Source organism: Pteronotus mesoamericanus, unplaced genomic scaffold (genome assembly GCF_021234165.1).
Source record: "Pteronotus mesoamericanus isolate MK-2021 breed Mesoamerican mustached bat unplaced genomic scaffold, CSHL_Meso_final scaffold_651, whole genome shotgun sequence".
In the NCBI taxonomy this organism is placed as follows: domain Eukaryota; kingdom Metazoa; phylum Chordata; class Mammalia; order Chiroptera; family Mormoopidae; genus Pteronotus; species Pteronotus mesoamericanus.
Genome location: NW_026555325.1, coordinates 22268374 through 22289272, shown reverse-complemented (window position 1 = coordinate 22289272; position 20899 = coordinate 22268374). Strand labels below are relative to the sequence as shown.

Below are 20899 nucleotides of genomic sequence, written 5' to 3'. Positions count from 1 at the left end.
GTAGAAGTTTTAAGGTTTTCATTAGGCTCCTAAATTTCTGTACTAATTAAATCAGTAGAAATTTAAAATTATAAAATCTATAAAGAGTCACTTAGATATATTATTAATAACAATCTAGCTTTTAGGAATGCCGCAAAGAAGTAGTAGTTCTAGAAAAGCACTTTGCAGAGGGCCTTGTGGGCAGGGTTTGTTTTTTTTTTTCCTTTAGCTGAGTATATTTATTGAAATATATTTTATAGAAATATTACAGAACCTGTTATTGAAAGCTTATGGCAATATTTTGGGGAGACAGGATTATAGCAAGGACAGTTAGCTTTGAAGAAGGCTTAGCTGAGCATTCCATTCATGAAGTACATGAACTTCAACAACTTACAAAATATTCAGAAAGTATTCAGCCTCTACTTGAACATTATTCTCAAAATAAAACTATATCTCTTGAGTAGCACTTAAAGCTTGTTCCTAGGGCAGACACTCTGGCCTGTTTCATGAAAAGGAGGATTCAGCACTGAATTAACTAACTGGAATTACTGCTAATGCCGCAATGAGCCGCAGGAGAAAGCAGTTGAACGGTTCAAGGAAGTGAATCAACAATTTCTACATTTTTCTGCCTATAGCTTTTTTCTTTCTTTTTTTTTTTTTAATTGACTTTGAGAGAGAGAGAGACTGAGACAGAGACAGACAGACAGGCATTGATTTGTTGTTCTGCTTATTTATGCATTCATTGGTTGCTGCTTTTATGTGCCTTGACCGGAGGTTGAACCTGCAACTTCGGCTTATTGGGCCAATGCTCTAACCAGCTGAACTAGCTGGCCAGGGCCAGCTTTTGTGTGTGGGGGGGGAGGGGGGGGCTTATCATGTGTTGCTCATGTACTTATTCAACAGTCGTGTTTGATGCATTACAATTACCATCATCGTCACATTCACATTCACTTCCATCTCAGAGGGAACCTTCACTCTTCCCTCTCTCTGCCCTAGATATCCACATGACCTTTTTCCTTCAGCTCATTCGAATCTTTTTTTATATGTCATCTTTATAGTAATACCTGTCTTAGACACCTTTCTAAGATTGCAACCCTACTCCTTCCCTGTTTTAACTTTTCCCCTTAGTACATATCACTGCCTGTGGTTGCTAGCCTCCAAGGTGGCCCAAACAATTCTCACCTCCTGTTATTCATGCTTTGTGTAGCTCACCCACACACTGATTAGGGCTGACCTGTATAACCAACAGGATATTGGGGAAATAACAGAGTGTGAGTCCCAAAGCTGGGTTATAAAAGACGCTGTACTTTTACTTTGTTCTCATTTGTGTCACTTGACCCTTGAGCAGCCCGGTGGAGAAGTCACATGGTGAGGAACTGAGGCTTCCTCCCCACAGCCAGCACCAACTCTCCATCCGGATGAGTGAGCTGTCCTGGAGGCGGGTCCTCCAGCCCCACTTCACTTTTCGGATGGGTGTAGCCCTGGCCAACATCTTGACTGCAACTTCATGAGACACCCCAAGCCAGAATCACCCTGCTAAGCAGCTGCTTCTGAATTCCTGACCTGGACAAACTGTGTGAAATAATAACGGGTTTTTTGTTGATATAAGCTGATCGTTTGCTACCTAGCAATAGGTTGCTAACATACTGTCTAAATATAAACATTATTTCACTTACTTAGCTTGTCTTTGTGTATCTGCCTGTTTATATGCAATAAAGCATGTCTACATATTCACATTTTTGTGCACTTAATAGACATGCTTTATTGCATATAAACAGTATTTTTAAATTATTGATTTTTAATATTTATTTTCATTTTTTAATATTTTTGAGATTTATTACCAATAGAAAATACTGTGCTTAGCCCTGGCTGGCATGGCTCACTGGATTGAGTGCTGGCCTGAGAATCAAAAGGTCAACAGTTCAATTCCAGTCAGGGCACATGCATTGATTGTGGGCCAGGTCCCCAGTAGGGGGTGCTCGAGAGGCAACCACACATTGATGTTTCTCCTCTTTCTCCTTCCCTTTCCCTCTCTCTAAAAATAAATAAATAAAATATTTAAAAAGAAAAAGAAAATACTATGTGTAGCTTTGACCAGAAATAATAGAAGAGAACATTTCTTAATCCATGGTTCAAGAACTTCTGGTGATTTATAAAGGTGTTTAAATGTTGTAATGGAGTCTGTTTCGTTTTCAGTCTTTTTAAAAAATTCCATAAGGCCAAAGAAAATACAACAAATGAAACCAGGAAACAAATAGGAGAAGAAAAAAATTCAAAGTTTACAGTTTAGAATATCTGCCCTGTGACAACTTGAGTTTCATTCTGGAAATGACTGTTTTCTCTATTATGTCTAATACAGAAAACATTATCTGGCAGGGGAAAGAAGGGGGAAGAAGGAGAGACCTGCCTAGTTTACTCATTCAACGAATATTTGATTCCTTACTAGGTGCCTCTTATTTTGCTAGATTGTTTTTGTCCTTTTTTCCTTTTTTGCATGGACTTGCGACTTGTAGCTCAGATATTACCTCTTTTTTGAACTGTCCCTTACTCTGTAAGTTATTTTTTTCTTTCTTCAATGATTTTATAGCATTTTGCTTATCATACATTTGTTATGTAATTCATGTTTGTATGTCTAACCCATCAGACTGGACACTTTAAGTGTGGGACTCATCCCTCTTTATATCCCTTCCCCCTTACCCATTAGCACTACCTGTTCTATCCGACACATGGGAGTTACTCAGCAAATTTGTGTTGGATGGGTGGATTTTGGCTAGATGGACAAACAGTTATTAATAACTTGTTCAAAAGTGTGAAAGCGGGAATTCTGCTCCTGACTGTAATGGAATGGGAGACTAATGCTGCCGCAGAGAACAACTAGAAAACCTAGATAAAATCCCACAAGAATTGTGTTTCCAGCTTAGATTGCTGCTGAGGCAGTTTGTTCACATGAGTCTAATATTGTGTTACTTTCCCCCTTAGGAGAATTGCCAAAATTTAAAGGAGCTAAAAGTAGAGCAAGTTTTTGGCAGTCTCATGGTGTTTAAGAAGACAAACATTTGAGTTTTAACTTGCCAAGGACAAGGGGCGCTAGTTAAGACTGAAGCTTTCAAAGGAGATCCATGGATCCTGGGCCGCACACGGGCTGTAATACCTCCTTGGGTCAGCTTTGCCCTGGACAGTACGAGGCGATCTTTCAGACACTAGCTGCCCACCAGATTCCTTTGGAGAGGAGAAAACATCATCAGGAGTCTCTTCAGTTTTGTTTTGTTCTGTTTTGTTTTTTCACAATGTCTGGTATTTGATAAAAAATAAAATAAAATAAAACAAACTACCATGCATAACAGGACACAGGCCAAAGGGGAAAGAACAAAAATAAAAAGAGACTCTCAAGTGACTCAGAAATTAGAGTTATCAGGAATGTACTTTAAAATACCTGTAATAAGTTCAAGGATGTAGATTATAAGATTAAGAATTTCATCAGAGACCCAGAATCTATAGAAATATGAACAGATTGAAATTCTGTATCTGAAAAATCACTGACATTATGAATGCAATAGATCGATTTCACAACATTTTTGTTAAAACTGAAGAGTAGATTAGTAAACCAGAAAGAACAAGATTATAGCATGGAGAGTCAAAGGTATTGAAAACCTATAAAAGAGTAAAGAGAACATATGGGACATGGTGAAAAGTCTAATATATATATGTAAAGCGAGTCCCAGAAAGGGAGGAGGGATAAAATGGAGTGTTATTGGAAGCGATAGTAGCCAAGAACTTTCCAAAAGTGACCAATGAAAATAAGCTACAGAATCAAGAAGTACATTGATTTATTATCAAGATTTAAAAAAACACACAAAAAACCACGCATATCACTGTCAAAATGCTAAAAACCAAAGACAAAGAAAATCTTGAAAGCAGCCAGAAAGAGCCACAATTAAACTGACAGGATTTCTTAATAGGAATGATCAAAGCCAAAACAATAAAATTACATCTTAAATGACAGATAAGCTCCCATTCTAGAATTCTGTACTTGCAAAAATATCCTTCAAACATGAAGGTAGTATAAAGACATTTACAGAAAATCAAGAAGTGAGGGAGTTTGTAGTAAATGTACACTTAAAAAAACACCAAAGGAATTTCTTCAAATGGAAAATGATCCGTTAGTAACAGAGAATTGTAAGAAGGAATGAAGAGCAACACAGTACGTAAATGTGTTTAAATCTAAAAGAATATCGACCGTACGAAATAGTAATAAAACAATAATACAACGGAAGGGAGGTCCATGAAATTAAAGTATTATAAGATCCTAGCATCATCTAAGAATTGGTAAAAGTACAAATTTATTTTAGGTGCTAATAAATTTTAGTACAGTGGCATGTTGTCAATATCAGGGTACTCACTACAGAAATAAAATTAAAGAATACATAATAAGCAAAAAGAAAACTGTAATTTAAAAATGTTTAGTAATCCAAAAAGAAAACAAAAGGGGGAAAGGCAACATAAAACAAGTAGGACAAATAGAAAACAAATCATAAGATGGTAGATATAAACTCAAGTACATCAGTAACTACATTAAATATTAATTGAAATATTCTAAGTGAAGACAAAGATTATCAAACAATTTTTTAAAAACCTACTTCCTGCTTATAAGTATTATAACCACTTTGGAAAAGTGTTTGGCATAATCTGCCAAACTTAGACACATGTATATACTGTACAGCCCAGTAATTCACTTTTAGAAATATACTGACAAGAAAGCATTCATATATGCAACAAAAGATGTTCACAGGATGTTTATAGCAGGGTTACTTGTAATGGCCGCCAACTAGAAACTACCCTAAGATTCATCAACAGAAGGATGGATAAATTCATACAATACTACATAGCAATGAGAAAGAACAGCCTCTGACTATATACTACAACATGAATGAATCTCATAAAAGTAATTTTTATCAAAAGAAACCAGACACAAAAGAATACATACTGCCTGATTTCATTATTATAAAATTCAAAAATAGGCAAAACTAATCTGCGGTGTTAGAAATTAGGATAGTGTTTACCTTTGGAGGGGAGTGGTGGCCAAAAGGGGTTCGTGTTCTGTTTCTTTATCTCGCTGATAATTATATGGATATATCCATTTTATGAAAATTCACCAAGCTATATACTTATGACTTATAATATGGTATATTCCAATAAAAGTTTACTTTTTAAAAAGCATATCAGTACAAGTATTAGCATTGGCAGCAAATTCAGTCCAGTTATGAGATAAAAAAAAAACACGTGCTTCTAGAAGGAAAAAATTAATACACTGGAAAGAGACTGAAGATGCTGAAGAGATGATAAGCTATTTAAGGATGAAGAAGAGAGGATTCATTCAGTAAAATAGTTTAAATTCTTACAGTCTGGGAGCTTTTTGAGGTGTTGGAGATCCAAAGATTAATAAGTTCCCATTGTCAGAAAGGTCACTGTGTAGTGGGAAAGGGACCATTCTTGGACATGACAATGAAAGCTATACGTTTTGAGCATCGTCCTTGAATTAGGTACTATGCTCTGCAGTTTTGCAGCTTCTTACCTAAAGTTGACAACAACGCATGGAGAGGTTTTTTTTTCCCTTGAGGAAATAGGAAATGAGTTGTTCTTAGTCTGTCTGACATTAAAGCCATGTTCCTTCTGGCACTCTCCCAGCCATTGGATGGCATTTTAGACGAGAAAGACTTATGGGATTCAATTTCAAGTGTAAGTCAACATAAATTCCAGTGATGTCTTGGAGAAGGTGGTATACATGGGTGGCCTAGACCTCAAACCATGAACAAAGAATAATCGTGATGGTCTGGAAGTGGATTTGGAGAAACAAAAGTCTTTTGTTCTGAGTAAGGGCCAGACTTTAGAAGAAGGCAGCAGAGATGTATAGTGAAAGTGAGATGGTGGGGTGCTGTTTCTCCAGAAGAGGATCTCAGGGTCTAGCTGCTCCTTATACAGACTTTCCACCAACCGCCTTGTTTTCAAGCTATCCCTGAACCCTCCTCCTATAAAGGTATCTGGTCCCTCCAGTTCCTGAACCTTTCTGGACTTCGTTGCTTTTTAAATGTTGAGATCATAGTGCACACACAATGTTATAGCCAGAATTATTTTTACTTAATATTTATTAAGAGCATTTTCCCAAAGGAAAGCTCTTGTTGCTAAAACATCCCTATTCAAATACCTTTAAGCCACCATAATAGGAAAGTTCTAGATTCCCAGGAGTTCAAGCCAAGATAGTCACATGTGTAATGCAAGTATATAAAAAACAGCAGGAAAGAAAAAACCTGTACCCAGAATAAATTGTACGCTGTAACACCTACTCTCATGCTAGTGCATCTTGCGTGGTTTAATTAGTACCTGAAGCAGGCAGTATGATGCCAGGGAAAAACTCAGGACTCATACAGCAGATATTTTTAAGTAACCCATTGCATCAGTTAGGTTATTGATCCAGCTGTTAAAACAGTGACCCGAATTAACAGTGGACTTAAATAGATAGAAGTTCATTTTTGTTCTCGTTACAATCTGAGTATGATATAATGGCTCCACCTAGGATCCTTCCGTCTTGTTGCTCTGTTATTCCTAAACTGTTTCCACTGTTTCCAGGATTAAAGATGGCTAACTATATTCCAGCCAGTGGAAAGGGGAAATATGGTTCAGGATGCACACTTCTTCCTCTTAAAGGCACGTTTTACACATTATACTTCTGCTCACACCCCATTATCTAGAAGTTACTAGAAGATTGGAAAATATTCTAGCTTGGTGACCATGTACTCTGTGCTATTTAAAAATGTGAGGTCTGGTATGGGGGAAAACTCATGGTCCCTGTCATATTCTGAGCTTAATAAAATCAAGGTTGCTGAATTTAGACTAACATAGTTGATTGTTAAGTTCTGACCTTTGTAATAGGACATTTTGCACTTGTTTGTGTTAAAATTATAATACATACAGAACTTAAAAATAAAACTAGGTACGATCTTAGTGATTTTCCCTATATAGACCTGAGAGAATAGGGAAGATTAATGCCTTGTATTCCTTTATTCACTGGAATTCAGTAAATCCATCACATCCTTTGTTCATTCTGGACAGTGAAACCTAGCTCTTACAGGCCTGCTTCTGCTTGCAATGCTAATAATGAGTTTTCAGAACCAAGGCTTTGTAATGAACAACAGAAGAGACCAAGATATAAACAAAGGAGATGCGCCTCTACCTCACAGCAGTAGAGGGAAACATGGCTCTATTTCACAGAACCAATTCAGAGTCTGCTTTGATGAAGTGCTAAATTAAGAACATTCATAAGAATATCAGTCTTGTTTTCCTGTGCAATATGAAAACTTGTCTGAATATTCATAACCCAGAAATGTATTTTCTGTTCTTGGAAGTATAATTTAACAAAAGATAATGTAAAATTAAGACTTTTGTGAACTGTTACTGCACATTGCAAAGATAACCTTGGACAGGGCTTACAATTCTGATTGTCTTCCTTGATAGTTTGTTGCCTTGGCAATAATACTGTAATTTATATCTGAATCCCAAAGCAACCCAAAGACTTCGAACTTTGCTCTGAAAAATCAGAAGAGAATCATTTGCTCAGTTCTCTTTCCCCACTTATACAATGAAGAAAAATAAATTCCTATCGCACTCATCAACTTCTTATTTTAACAAAGGCTAAAAGCCTTTGTTCCTTCTGGTACTTTATCCAGCTATTGGATGGCATTTAGGAGGGGCTAAATTAACAAGGACAATTGTTTTTCTGTCTGTCTATGAAAATCTAATACCCTTATTTTTAGGAATTCATGAAATTCTTATTTTCAAATTATTTAACAGTGTTTCTTTTCTTTTCTTTTTTCATATAGACTGTCCATCCTCCTGGGTTCAGTTCCAAGACAGTTGTTACGTTTTTCTTCAAGACAACATAAAAGTAGAAAGCCTAGAGGATGTCAGAAGTCAGTGCATTGACCATGGTAAGGAGCTTATTCTTTTTCATTGCTCTCAGAAATCAGCAAATAGTTTTCACTAATTTCTTTTTAAGACAATGGTTCTGTCGTATTTCATTTTGACCTGGGTCCTTACAATAATTTTATTCTACAGTATGCAAGCCACAGGCAGTGGAGTTGGGTGTACATTTAGCTCTTGGGGTAGAAGACAGTTGTTAGACAATATAGTCCTAGCAGAGTGACAGAACTTTTGCAACAGCAGTGTTTATTTAATGTGCCTGCTGTGTCAGACACTGTACTTTATGTGTGTGTGTGTGTGTATGTGTGTGTATTTTTAACAATTTTATTTATTTACTTTGAGAGAGAGGGGAAGGGAGGGAGAAAGAGAAGGAGAGAAACAGCAATGTGCGAGAGATACATTGATCAGTTGCCTCTCACACACCCCCAACCCAGGCATGCGCACCAACTGGGAATCAAACCTGTGACTTTTTGGTTCACAGACCGGCACTGTCCACTGAGCCACACCAGCCAGGGCTGTGCTTAATATATTTTAACTGGCTTCAATTATTATAACAAACCTGTTAAGTAGTTTATTATTAACCTCCTTCTATCAAGAGAAGAAATTTAGTTCAGTTAGTTGTTAGAAGTCACACAGGTAGGAACTGGCAGAGCCAGGATTCTAAAAAGGGTCTCTCTGACTGTAGGACCAGAGTTCTTAACCAGTTATTCAGCCCTGAAAGTGCTGTTTTAGGCATGTGTGTGGACAGAAGTCAGGTTACATAGGACCATGGTGGTAAAGACTGCGGTAAAGAAATGTACATTAAAGAAAATGAGAAAAAGTCTATTTTCTAGAGGATATCCTCAGTGTTCTCTGGGAAATGTATTTGTAACTTCACACTGTAACATATTATAAATAAAAATGGCATTTTTAAAAAGATGTGCTTGGGTGTTCTTTATCTAGTTGGTTTAGCCCAAAGTGCATCCTGTTGTTAAGCTTCAAATTATAATTATTATTGGCTCAAAATTAAAGTATTTTGTGGATGTCCAGTCAAGATGGCAGTGTAGGAAAATGTGGTACTCGCCTCCTTGCACAGCAACATCAAAATTATAACTAAACTACAGAACCATTATCATTCAGAACTGCCTGAAATCTAGCTTAGTGGAAGTCCTAAAACTATGGATTTAAGTAAGAAGCCACATGGAGACTGGTAGGAGGGGCAGAGATATGGAAGGGTCCCACACACATGTGGGGCAGATAAAAATCAGGAGGGAAATCTTGGTTGATGAGGTCCCCCTGAGAAGCAAGGGGACCCAGCCCCACACCAGACCCCCAGCCCAGGTTCTAGTGCCAGGAAGAAAAGTCCCTATCACTTCTGGCTGTAAAAACTAGCTCAGATTGAGGCTGAGGGAGACAGGCCTCTAGAGTCCCAGGCAGTTCCTCTTAAAGGGCCTGCACATGGACTGACTTATACGTACTCCCTCTAAGCTCAGGCACTAGGGTAGCAGCTTGAAAGGAACCAGGGACATATAGGAAGGAAATAAATTGTCTGGCATCAGGGTGAGAGCTATGGGGGCAACTTTCTCCCAGGCAACAGTGCTGGCAGAGGCCATCGTTCCTTTTCTGAGCCAGCCTAACCACCCCCCCGCAACCACAGAGCCAGTGGGCAGCTGCCATATCTGAGTCTCCATCCACCTCGCTCACATTGTTCACCCCACCATGGTAATTCCCTGAGAGCCACTCCAACCAACTTACTGGCCCAACCAAGCTGTTTCCAGTGGCTTTTCCATACTATGGCCTGTCTTGGCTCATGCTTCAGACATTCCTAAATCTCTCAAACAAGCAGCACCTGGCCTTGGCATGCTGTGTACCTCTTGCTAAGTGACCCCGGACCTGTAACTAGCAGCAGTCGGCCTTGGTTCACACTTTGGCCTTGCCTGGGCACCTCCAAGCACAGCACAAGTAGCACCATCTGAAGATTACTTTATAGCTCATGCTGGATCGCCCTGGGCAGAATACAGGCAGCAGCTGACCCTGGCCTGCCCCGCCCAGGAGGCCCCAGAGCCGGCACACCTGGTGGACAGCTTTAGAGCACATTGAAGCACCTCCCAGCTACTTCCACAAACAACATGCTTAAGGGGAGGATGCAGCGGGCACCAGAGCCCCACTGAAATATGTTCTGCTCTGTAGGGTGGCCCCCTGCACAGCTGATTCTCCACAGTGGTTGGTGGTTGCAGTCAGTCCTTGCAACTGTTTGGCCTGGTGGTAAATCCCTCCTGTTGACATGCCAACAGCAATCAAGGCTCAACTACAACAGGAGGGTGTACACAACCCACATGGAAGAGGGAGAAGTACCTGGAGTGCCCAGCCTGGGTGATCTGCAAGGCTGTGCATTGGATCCCACAGAACACCTACCACATAACGCCCCTCTACAAAGCTTGGGAGAGGAAGCAGCTCTTCCTAATCCATATGAACAAAGGGAAGCTGCCAAAATGAGGAGACAAAGAAACATGTTCCAAATGAAAGAAAAGAACAAAACTCCAGAAAATGTGGAGCCCTGGCTGGCTGGCAGTTGGAACATTGCCCCATACACCAAAAAGTTGTGGATTTGATTCCCAGTTGAGAACAAATTTCTGGAGTGTGGGTTTGATCCCTGGTCAGGGAGAGTATGGGAAGCAACTGATCAATGTTTCTCTCTCACATAGATGTTTCTCTCTCACTCCTCCTTTCCTCTCTCTTAAAAAAAGGAAAATCAATATGTCAATACAGGTGAAAATTTAAAAAATGGAGACAAGCAATCTACTAGATTTAGAGTTCAAAACACTGGTTATAAGGATGCTCAAAGAACTTAGTGAAAATTTCAACAGCATAAAAAAAGAACATGAAAACCATAAAAAAGAACCAGTCAGAAATGTAGGATACAGCAACTGAAATGAAGAATAATTTACAGGGAATCAGCAGTAGAGTAGATGAAACTGAGAATCAAATCAGCAATTTGGAATACAAGTAAGCAAAAACCACCCAGTCAGAGGAACATAAAAAAGAATCAAGAAAAAAAAAATGAGAATAGTATAAAGATCCTTTGGGACAGCTTCAAGCATAGCAACATTCCCATCATTGGCTTCTGGAAGAAGAGAGAAAGCAAGAAATTGGAAACCTATTTGGAAAAAATAATGAGGGAAAACTTTCTTAACGTGGTGAAGGGAACAGACATACAAGTCCAGGAAGCACAGACTGTCCCATACAAGATGAACCCAAAGAGGCCCACACCAAGACACATCACAATTAAAATGCGAAAGGTTAAAGACAAAGAGATAATCTTAAAAGCAGCCAGAGAAAAATTAGTTACCTACACGAGAGTGCCCATAAGACTGTTAGCTGATTTCTCCATAGAAACTTTGCAGGCCAGAAGAGAGTTGCAAGAAATAGTCAAAGTGATGAAAAGCAAGATTGTAGGAAACAGTCGATGTTTCTCTCTCATATTGATGTTGCTCTCTCCCTCCTTCCCTCCGCCCTCCTTTTCTTCCTCTCTCTCTAAAAAGCAATGAAAAGTGCCCTTGAGTAAGGATTAAAAAAATCATATTCATTTATTATAGAAGGAATAAAGGAAGCATAGAAGTTTTTAATCCTAGTAAGTGCCACATAGTATTCAAAACATAATTATTGTTTTCTTTTGAAAAACTTACCTGCTAAATGGTGTTGAACATTGGCTCTTTGAAAACAAGACAAAATTTCTAATTGCCAATTTGGTTTCATATAAAAGAAATTGAATAATAAGAATTTTGCTGGTCTTACAAATTTCTGAAAATAGGATTTCTCCTACAATTATTTTATATCTTTAAAAAGAGCCCTTTATGTATTAGGTGTGCTTAGACATAAACACAGATTTCAATTATGGAAATTATATTGGAGTCTGAGAGCCAAGAAAAAACATGTTCCTTTACCCTTAATAACTTGTATGAACCATAGGGTGGAAGTTCATTGTCCAGCTTAACTCATCTTATGCAGACAAGCAAAGGCATAATTCATACTTGTGACTGACTTCCTCTAAAACTCATCCGTAATTAGCTGTATTAACTATTTTTCTTCAGCAAGGCGAAACAAAATTGAAAACACCCAGCAACTTTGTGGCCTGATTTTTGATTGCTTGTTTCAATGTCCATTAACTCCACTTGTTCAAGCAGGGTAACCATTTAGGAATTTTTAATTATTGTATGCAAATTTGCTTCTATAATTGGTCTCATGTCTAAAGAAAAATAGGGTTTCCCCCTAGTTAAAATGTATAAATATAGCTTGTCTTGCTGAGTTTTAAAAATTTCTCATACTTTTCTGATAACCTCACCATTTATTTGAAAATCCTCTTCATTTGCTTTCATTCTGGAAATACCATTTAATTGATGAGTCAGAAAATTAGCTAAAATTAGTTTTTAATACTGTTGGTACTTATTAGTGGGTAGGATGGTGTTTTGGTTTAGAATGGTAATGGACATTAATTCACTATTTGCTACGTATGGAGAAGAAAAGCACAAGAAATACTGGAATATTTACACTTGGATTTATTAAATTTTCAAGTTATACAAAATCATATCTTAAACCTATCATTAAAGTCCGAGGACCCCCAAAAACCTGAAATTTATTTATAAAAAATTGTGTATTCTTATATGTTTAAACTTCAGTCACTTTCAAAGTATTCTCCATTTGATGCAATACACCTATCAAGACATTTTTTCCACTGCTCAAAGCAGTTTTTGAATTCGTTGACTTTGATGTCTTTTAGTGCTCCTGTTTGTTTTTTCCCTACCCCTTCCACATCATCCATTTCCTTCTGAGAGCTTCTTTCATCTGGGGAAACAGTAAAAATTGCTTCGGGGGCGGGAATCAAGTGAACAAGGAGGGTGGGGCATGGGGGTCATGATGTTTCTGGTCAAAAACTGCTAAACACTCAGTGTAGTTTGGGCAGGTACGCTTGTAAATCAGCCATCATGAAATGGGTAAAAAATCCACTGCAGCTGAATGCAGCCTCTCACAACGCCAACTGGCGCACTGATACAGATGGGTTCTGAGAACACTCGCCTAGAGGGGGAAGCCTGCACTACATGGGGCCCATCCTCTAGAAGTTAATTCTGGTTTTTCTGCCCCACCCCCAAATATATAGAAAATAAGTGACCTGTTGTTACCTTTTGGGCTACAAAAAGCTATATTTAGAAATATTCCCTGTGCTTTGCGTTAATTTAACTGTTCTCTCTCTTTATTCTTGATAATATTTTTCATTTAGGAAAATATTTGTGAGAGGCCGAAATTTTTCTTATTTTGCAACATTTACCCTTAATTTATATATTATCATTATAATAGAAAAATATTTTTTTCAATCTTTCCTTTTCGTGATCTATGAGCTATGTCACTAGCCATAAAAAGAATTAAAGACCCAAATTACCTCTCAGCAGATAGTGTCACTGGCAATGCATTGTTAAAAAAAAATTGCATGTGTGTATTCTTCAGGGTCTTATGTTATCATTTGTTAAAGAAAATGAAAATGTGTCTTATTTGCCTGACAGTAATTTAAGTTTATACAGTATTTAATTAGATTACAATGTTCAAAATCATTAAAGTTCCACTGGCTGCTACAAGGTCAGAGAAAAGGATGAAAAATTCATCTCTGAATACTTAAGCCTAAGGTATAATGTAGTAAAATCCCTTAAGGATTTTTCTAGTGTGGCATCTTAGTCACATTTCACAAGTACAAGTAAATACTAGGGTAAAACACATTTAAAGTCTAAATGACATTTAACAGACAGGCAGTGACAGCAGCTGGAACTGATAAGAAGACCATCACAGATTTTAAAAATGGAGATATAATTGAGAGAATCTTGCTGAACCTTGTCTTTGGATTAATTAAAATATTATTAAGTATTTTAAAGTTCAGTCTTTTTTTTCTTTTCAAAGTTCTTAATTACACAATGCGCAATTACTGTAGAAAACTTAGAAAAACACATGCAAATATTTTAAAAATAAAACAAACTCACTCTAAATCGGACCTCCCTAAGGAAATGTAATGACTGTTAATGTTTTAGTGTTTATGTATCCTTCTAGACAACTCCCCCAGCTCAGCAACTATATTTTAATAAATATTTGCTTTTTAAATAAATACATATGGATATTAGGCAAACTGTTCTGTAATCTGCATTTTCCCTTAAAAATGCCTTTTCATGGCAATTAATATAGAACATGTATTTCCTAGTAACTGTATATTTTACTATATATGACATAATTGATTAATCTTCAAATATTGATTATTTAATTATTTCAAGTCTTTCAGTGTCATAAGCAACATGTGATGAGCATTAGTGATTGTGCCTATTTGATTTGAGCCCAGAGCCAATGATTGCCTTAGCATAATTGTTAAGGCTTGCTAGATCAAAGAATACTGTATGTACTTTTTAATTGATACTGTACGTAATTTTCTGAGATGTAACTTTTTTCATTTTATTTTTTTCTGTTACCATTTATTCCCCTTCTGCCCTCTTCCAACTCCACCACTCCCCTTTTCCCCCACAATCACCACACTGTTGTCTGTGTCCATGAGTCCTTTTTCCTTTTTGCTTGATCCCTTCACCACCCAAACCCCCCATCCCAAGCTGTTGGTCTGCTCTCTATCTGTGAGCCTGTCACTATTTCTCTTGTTAGTTCAGTTTGTTCATTAGATTCCACATATGAGTGAAATCATATGGTGTTTGTCTTTCTCTAACTGGATTATTTCACTCAGCATAATGTTCTCCAGGTCTATCCATGTTATCACAAAGGGTAAAATTTTCTTCTTTTTTATGGCTGAGTAGAATTCCATTGGGTAAATGTACCATAATTGTTTTATCTGCTCATCTACTATGGACATTTAGGCTGCTTCCAAACCTTGGCAATTGTAAACAACACTGTAGTGAACATAGCGGTGCTTATATTCTTTCAAATTAGTGTTTTGGGATCCTTTGGATGTATTACCAGTAGTGGGATTGCTGGATCAAAAGACAGATTCATTTTTAATTTTTTGAGGTATCTCCATACTATTTTCCATAGTGGCTGCATCAGTCTGCATTCCCACCAACAGTGTAAAAGGGTTCTCCTTTCTCCACATCCTCGCCAGCACTTGTTCTTTGTTGATTTATTACAGCTAGCCATTCTGACTGGTGTGAGGTGATATCTTAATGTGGTTTTAATTTGCATTTCTGTAATGACTAGTGATGTTGAGCATCTTTTCATATATCTATTGGCCATCTCTATGTCCTCTTTGGAGAAATGTTTATTAAGGTCCTTTGCCCATTTTTAAATTGGATTGTTTTGATTTTTTGGTGTTGAGTTTTATGTTATTTTTAAGTTTTGGATATTAACCCCTTATTAGAGTTATTGGTGAATATATTCTCATATTCATTGGGTTGCCTTTTTATTTTGTTGATGATTTCCTTTGCTGTGCAAAAACTTTTTCATTTGATGTAGTACCATTTATTTTTTTTCTTTTGTTTCCCTTGCCCAAGGAGTTTTATCAGAAACAATATTGCTATGAGCAATGTCCAAGATTTTGCTCCCTGTTTCCTTTTAGGATTTTTATGGTTTCCAATCTAACATTTAAGTCTTTAATCTATTTTTAATTTACTCATGTGTGGTGTAAGAAGGTGACCTAGTTTCATTTTTCTGCACATACCTGTCCAATTTTCTCAGTATTGTTTTATTGAACAAACTATCTTTAGCTCATTATATGTGCTTGCTTCCTCTGTCATATATATGAATTGACTACAAAGGTATGGGTTTATTTCTGGGCTTTCTATTCTGTTTCATTGATCTATGTGTCTGTTTTTATGCCAGTACCATACTATTTTGATTACTATGGATTTATAGTATAGTTTGATAGTTGTGGACTGATTCCTCCAATTTTGTTCTTCTTTCTCAAGATTGCTGTTGCTGTTTGGGGTCTTTTGTGGTGCTATATAAATTTTTGAAATATTTCTTCTAGTGCTGTGAAATACATCATTGGTATTTTGATAGGAATTGCACTGAAACGGAAGATTGCTTTGGACAGTATGGACATTTTAATGATGTTAATTCTTCCTATCCATGAACATAGTATTTGCTTCCACTTATTTGTCTTCTTTAATTTTTTTTGATTGTCTTGTAATTTTCCAAGTATACATTTTTTTACGTCCTTGGTTAAATTTATTCCTAGCTATTCTTTTTGAAGCAATTTTGAATGGGATTGTTTTTTAAATTTCCTTTTATGACAGTTCATTATTGGCATATGTAAATACACATCATTTCTGGATGTTAATTTATATACTGCTACTTATATGAGTTCGTTTATCAGTTCTGGTAGTTTCTTGGTGGAATCTTTAGGGTTCTTTATGTACAGTATCATGTCATTTGCATAATGACAATTTTACTTCTTCCTTACTAATACAGATGACTTCTATTTCTTCTTCTTGTCTGATTTCTGTGACTAGGACTTCCCGTACTATTAGGTTGGCCAAAAAATTTGTTTGGTTTTTTCCTGTAAGATGGCTCTAGTAGTGCTTTGTAGTCTTTAACTTCATTTGAAACAATTTTGTTAGATTGTATTGTGACAGCTGCCATATCAGCGTGCATTTGTAAAAAAACTGATCAAAATTTGTGATTTTTTTGTGTAATCATTTTAATAGGTAAGATGGAAGAAAATATGCAGTATTTTCACCATATAATGCTTTATTTCAAGAAACATAAAAGGACAACTGAAATCTAAAAAAAGATTTGTGCAGTGTATGGAGAAGGTGATGTGACTGATCATACATGTCAAAAGTGGTTTGTGAAGTTACGTGCTGGGGATTTCTCAGTGGATGATGATGTTTCATGATTGGTTATACCAGTTGAAGTTGATAACAATCAAATCAAGACATTAGTTGACAACAGTCAACGTTATACCATGCAGGAGATAGCCGACATACTTAAAGTATCCAAATCAATGAACTTATTGGTGAAAATATAAACTATTTCTTTTATTTATGGTAAATACTAAACTAACTTTTTGGCCAACCCAATATGTTGAATATAAGAGATGAAAGCGGACATCCCTGTCTTGTTCCAATTTTAAGGGGATGCCCGTAGTTTTTGCTCATTGAGTATGATTCTGACAGTGAGTTTGTCATATATGGCCTTTATTATGTTAAGTATGTTCCTTCTATTGCCATTTTGCTGAGAGTGTTTATCATAAATTGTGGCTGGATTTTATCAAATACTTTTTTTGCATCTGTTATATGATCATGGGATTTTATTCTTCATTTTGTTTATGTGGTGTATCACAGTTATTGATTTGCCCATGTTGTATTAACCTTGTATCTCTGGAATAATTTCCACTTGATAATGGTATATGACCTTTTTGATGCATTGCTGTATTCGGTTTGCTAATATTTTGTTGAGGATTTTTGCATCTGTGTTCATCAGGGATATTGGCTTATAGGTTTCCTTTTTTTGTAGTGCCTTTATCTGACTTTGGAATTAGGATAATACTGGCCTCATAAAATAAGCTTTGGAGTCTTCCCTCCTCTTGAATATTTTGGAATAGTTTGAGAAGGAGAGATGTTAGTTCTTGGAATGTTTGATAAAAATCACCTGTGAAGCCATCTGGTCCAGGACTTTTGTTTGTTGGGAGTTTTTTTGATTACTGATTCAGTTTCACTAGGTATAATCTGTCTATTCAGATTCATTCTTCCTGATTTAGTTTAGGGAGGGTATATGTTTCTAGGAATTCATCCATTTTGTCTAGGTTGTCCAATTTGTTGGCATATAATTATTTGTAATATTTTCTTACAATCTTCTATATATCTTTGGTGTCAGTTGTTTTTCTCCTCTCATTTCGGATATTATTTATTTGGGTCTTCTCTCTTTTTTTCTTGATGAGTTAGGTTAAAGGTTTGTCAGTCTTGTTTCTCTCTTCAAAGAACCAGCTCTTGGATTCATTTATCTTTTGTATTTTTTAAAGACTCTTTTGCTTATTTCTGCTCTGATCTTCAGTTTCCTTCCTTCCACTCACTGTGGACTTTGTTGTTCTTTTCCAAGTTCCTTTAAGTGTAAAGTTAGATTGCTTATTTGAGCTTTTTTGGTATCCCCATGACGTTCATGTTGTTACAGTTTATGTTGTCCCAATGGTCCCTCAAATTCTACTTATTTTTTTAAATTCTTTTTTCTTTTTGCTGCTCTGCTTGGCTGTTTTATTCTACCTTGTCTTCCAAAGCTCTGATTCAGTGTTCTGCTTTATCCAATCTATTGCTTATTCTTTTCAGTGTATTATTTATTTCAGATATTGCATTCTTTACTTCTGACTGCTCCTCTTTTATTTTTTATGTCTTTTTTCATGCTTTGAGCATCCTTATAATCATTATTCTAAACTCTGTATCTGATCAATTGCTTGCCTCCATTTCATTTACCTCTTCTGGAGAATTCTCTTGTTCCTTTATTTGGGGCCTGTTTCTTTGTCTTCCCATTTTGGCTGCCTCTTTGTATTTGTTTCTGTATATTAGGTAGATCTGCAAAGACTCTGGTACAGACCTTTGTTAGATGCTGTGACTGGCCCTGGGCAACCTGTTTGGAGCTAACAGTGATCCACAGCTTGTGGCTCCCTCTGCAAGGCCTGTCTCTGTGTAGAAAGAACAAAGCTGTGCAAGAAAGCTGGCTTTTACCAGCGCGGGCCATCGGTTAGAGTCAGCCATAGTCTCAAAGCTCCCAGAATCTGCCTCTGCCTCCTAGCTTTCTGTTTGGCTTTATCAGGGAAAGTCACTCTAGCTGTACTCCTCAGCAGCCAGGCTTAAGCTCCACAGGGTAGGGGTACAGGGATTTCTGTGGGTGACACTATTGCTTTCTCCCAGGCTGAAGCCAAAAGGAGGGGAGTGCTTTGCCTGAGAAAGACGGTCTCTGCAGTATGGGAATGACTGAGTAAACGGACCTTGGTGGCTGACCCTTCATCTCTCTCCCCAGAGCCACCAACCCATGTCTCCTAATATGGCCCTAGTCTACTCTGCCTTCCCTCTGCTGGAGCCCCAGTTAAGTGGTTGCAAACAAAAATTTGTGCATTGACCTTTTAAGCAGCACTCTGTGTCTATAGCCTTATCTCCCTTGCTGCTTTTCACAGTCGGATGTTACTTGGGTTCCTTTCCCAGTTCTGGCGCTCTGGGCTGGGGAGTCCAGCTGGTTTAGACCCCGCACATCTCAGCGGAAACCTCCCACCCAGCTGCTGAAATATCCCTCTGGAACCTCCACATGCTACATCTGGGAGCCCAGCCAACCCTCTCATGCCTCTGAACTTCCTACCAGTCTTGTGGTGATGTGGTTCCTTCTATGAGTCTTTGGTTATAAGGCTTCTCTCTCCGGCTAGTCTTCAGTTATTCAAGATGATTTTCTGTACTTAAGTTGTAATTCCAGTTTTGTTTTGGGTAAACTTTTTTATTTATTTACCTTTATAGAGAGGTGTAGGGAGCAAGAGAGGGAGAGAATCAACGTTTCTAGAGAAAAACATCAATTGGTTGCATCTTGTATGTGCCCCATCTGGGGACCGAACCCACAACCCAGGCATGTGCTGTGACCAGAAACCACACTGTCGATCTTTTGTTTTGCGGCCTGATACCAACCAACTGAGCCGCACTGGTCAGGGCTGTATGTACTTTTCAAAGGGCTTTTGATATATCTTTCCACATTGTCTCCAAAAAGATTGTACTAATTTTTACTCTAACCACTTATGAGTTCCTAAATATTTTTCTATACACAAGGTGTCTAGACACTTTTTAATCTGAAAATATGCTTATTTTAATTTTTATTTCTTTACCAGTAAGATTGTATTTTTCACATATTTTTGTTATATTTTGTGAGGGTAAATTGCCTTTTTCAGTTTGAGATCAAGTTTTTCTTTAAGATGTTTGCCTTTTTATTTTTAATAGAGCTTTTCTCTGCCCAGATTGTGAATTTTTTTCTTTAACCATATGGTACCTTTTAGGAGGAGATTTTTGGCTCTCTAGTTTTCTTTTTCCTCTGTAATTGAATTACTTGGTTGAGCCTCTTTTGAAAGAAGTGGAAATAATACCCTAACACAGATTTTCTTACCATATCAGGATATAACAGGATCTCTTTCTCTTCCCTACTTAACTGTTAACTTATTACAAAAATTATTGATTTTAAAGTGATATCATAAGTACAGTAGCCTGTTATTTAAGCCTCTTATTTCTCAGTGTGGTCTCTTATACCAGCAGTATTGGCATCATCTGGGAACTTGTTAGGACTGTAAATTTTCAGGCCCCATCTCACTCTCACCGAATCAGAAACTCTGCCGAGGGGTCCAGCACTCTGTTTTAACATGCTCTCCAGGTTATTCTGATGCAGGCTACAGTTCAGAGAACCACCAGTTTAAGACAGTGCAGGCATACTTCAATTCTATTGTGCTTCACAAATGCTGCGTTTTTTACATATTGAAGTCAAGAACCTCCACACTCACTTTATTGCAGTGGTCTGTAACCCAACCCACAGCACATCCATGGTACGCCTGTACTGAGGTTTTCAGGAGCCTTTTATTCTCAGGATGATTTTGGAGAGATGTCATTCAATAGTAGGAAAGGCTTTTTCCCCATCCCTTCATGTACCTGAATTCATTGTAGTACACAGAGCCTCAAACTTTGAATGTGTAGGATAAACAATTTGTCCTTGGAAAATAGAAAAGTTGTGACTTCCATAATTACTGAGGCTGGAAAGTCATTTTCTTAGGAACATTCCGTTATACTCTTCATTTAGCTGCATCCAGCTGAAGGTGTGCCACTTGTTACTTCTGTCCTCACCGGTGGGTCAGTGTACTCTCCCCACCAGATTTCTGGCTGTTAATAAGCCCTGATGTTGTCATCGTTTTAGTTTACAAAAACATTTATCACTAGAGAAACCAACTCCACCTAGTGTTTTCTCATATGTATTAACCAAT

General features: G+C 37.3%; 1 protein-coding gene across 1 annotated transcript in view; it reads left to right on the top strand.

The window, feature by feature from the left end:
* Nucleotides 1-20899, top strand: part of LY75 (lymphocyte antigen 75) — a 138429-nt gene that overhangs the window by 104851 nt on the left and 12679 nt on the right. Inside the window, exon 35 of the mRNA XM_054562735.1 lies at nt 7854-7961. Within this exon, the coding sequence (XP_054418710.1) occupies nt 7854-7961 (108 nt within the window). The remainder of the gene's footprint in view (nt 1-7853; nt 7962-20899) is intronic.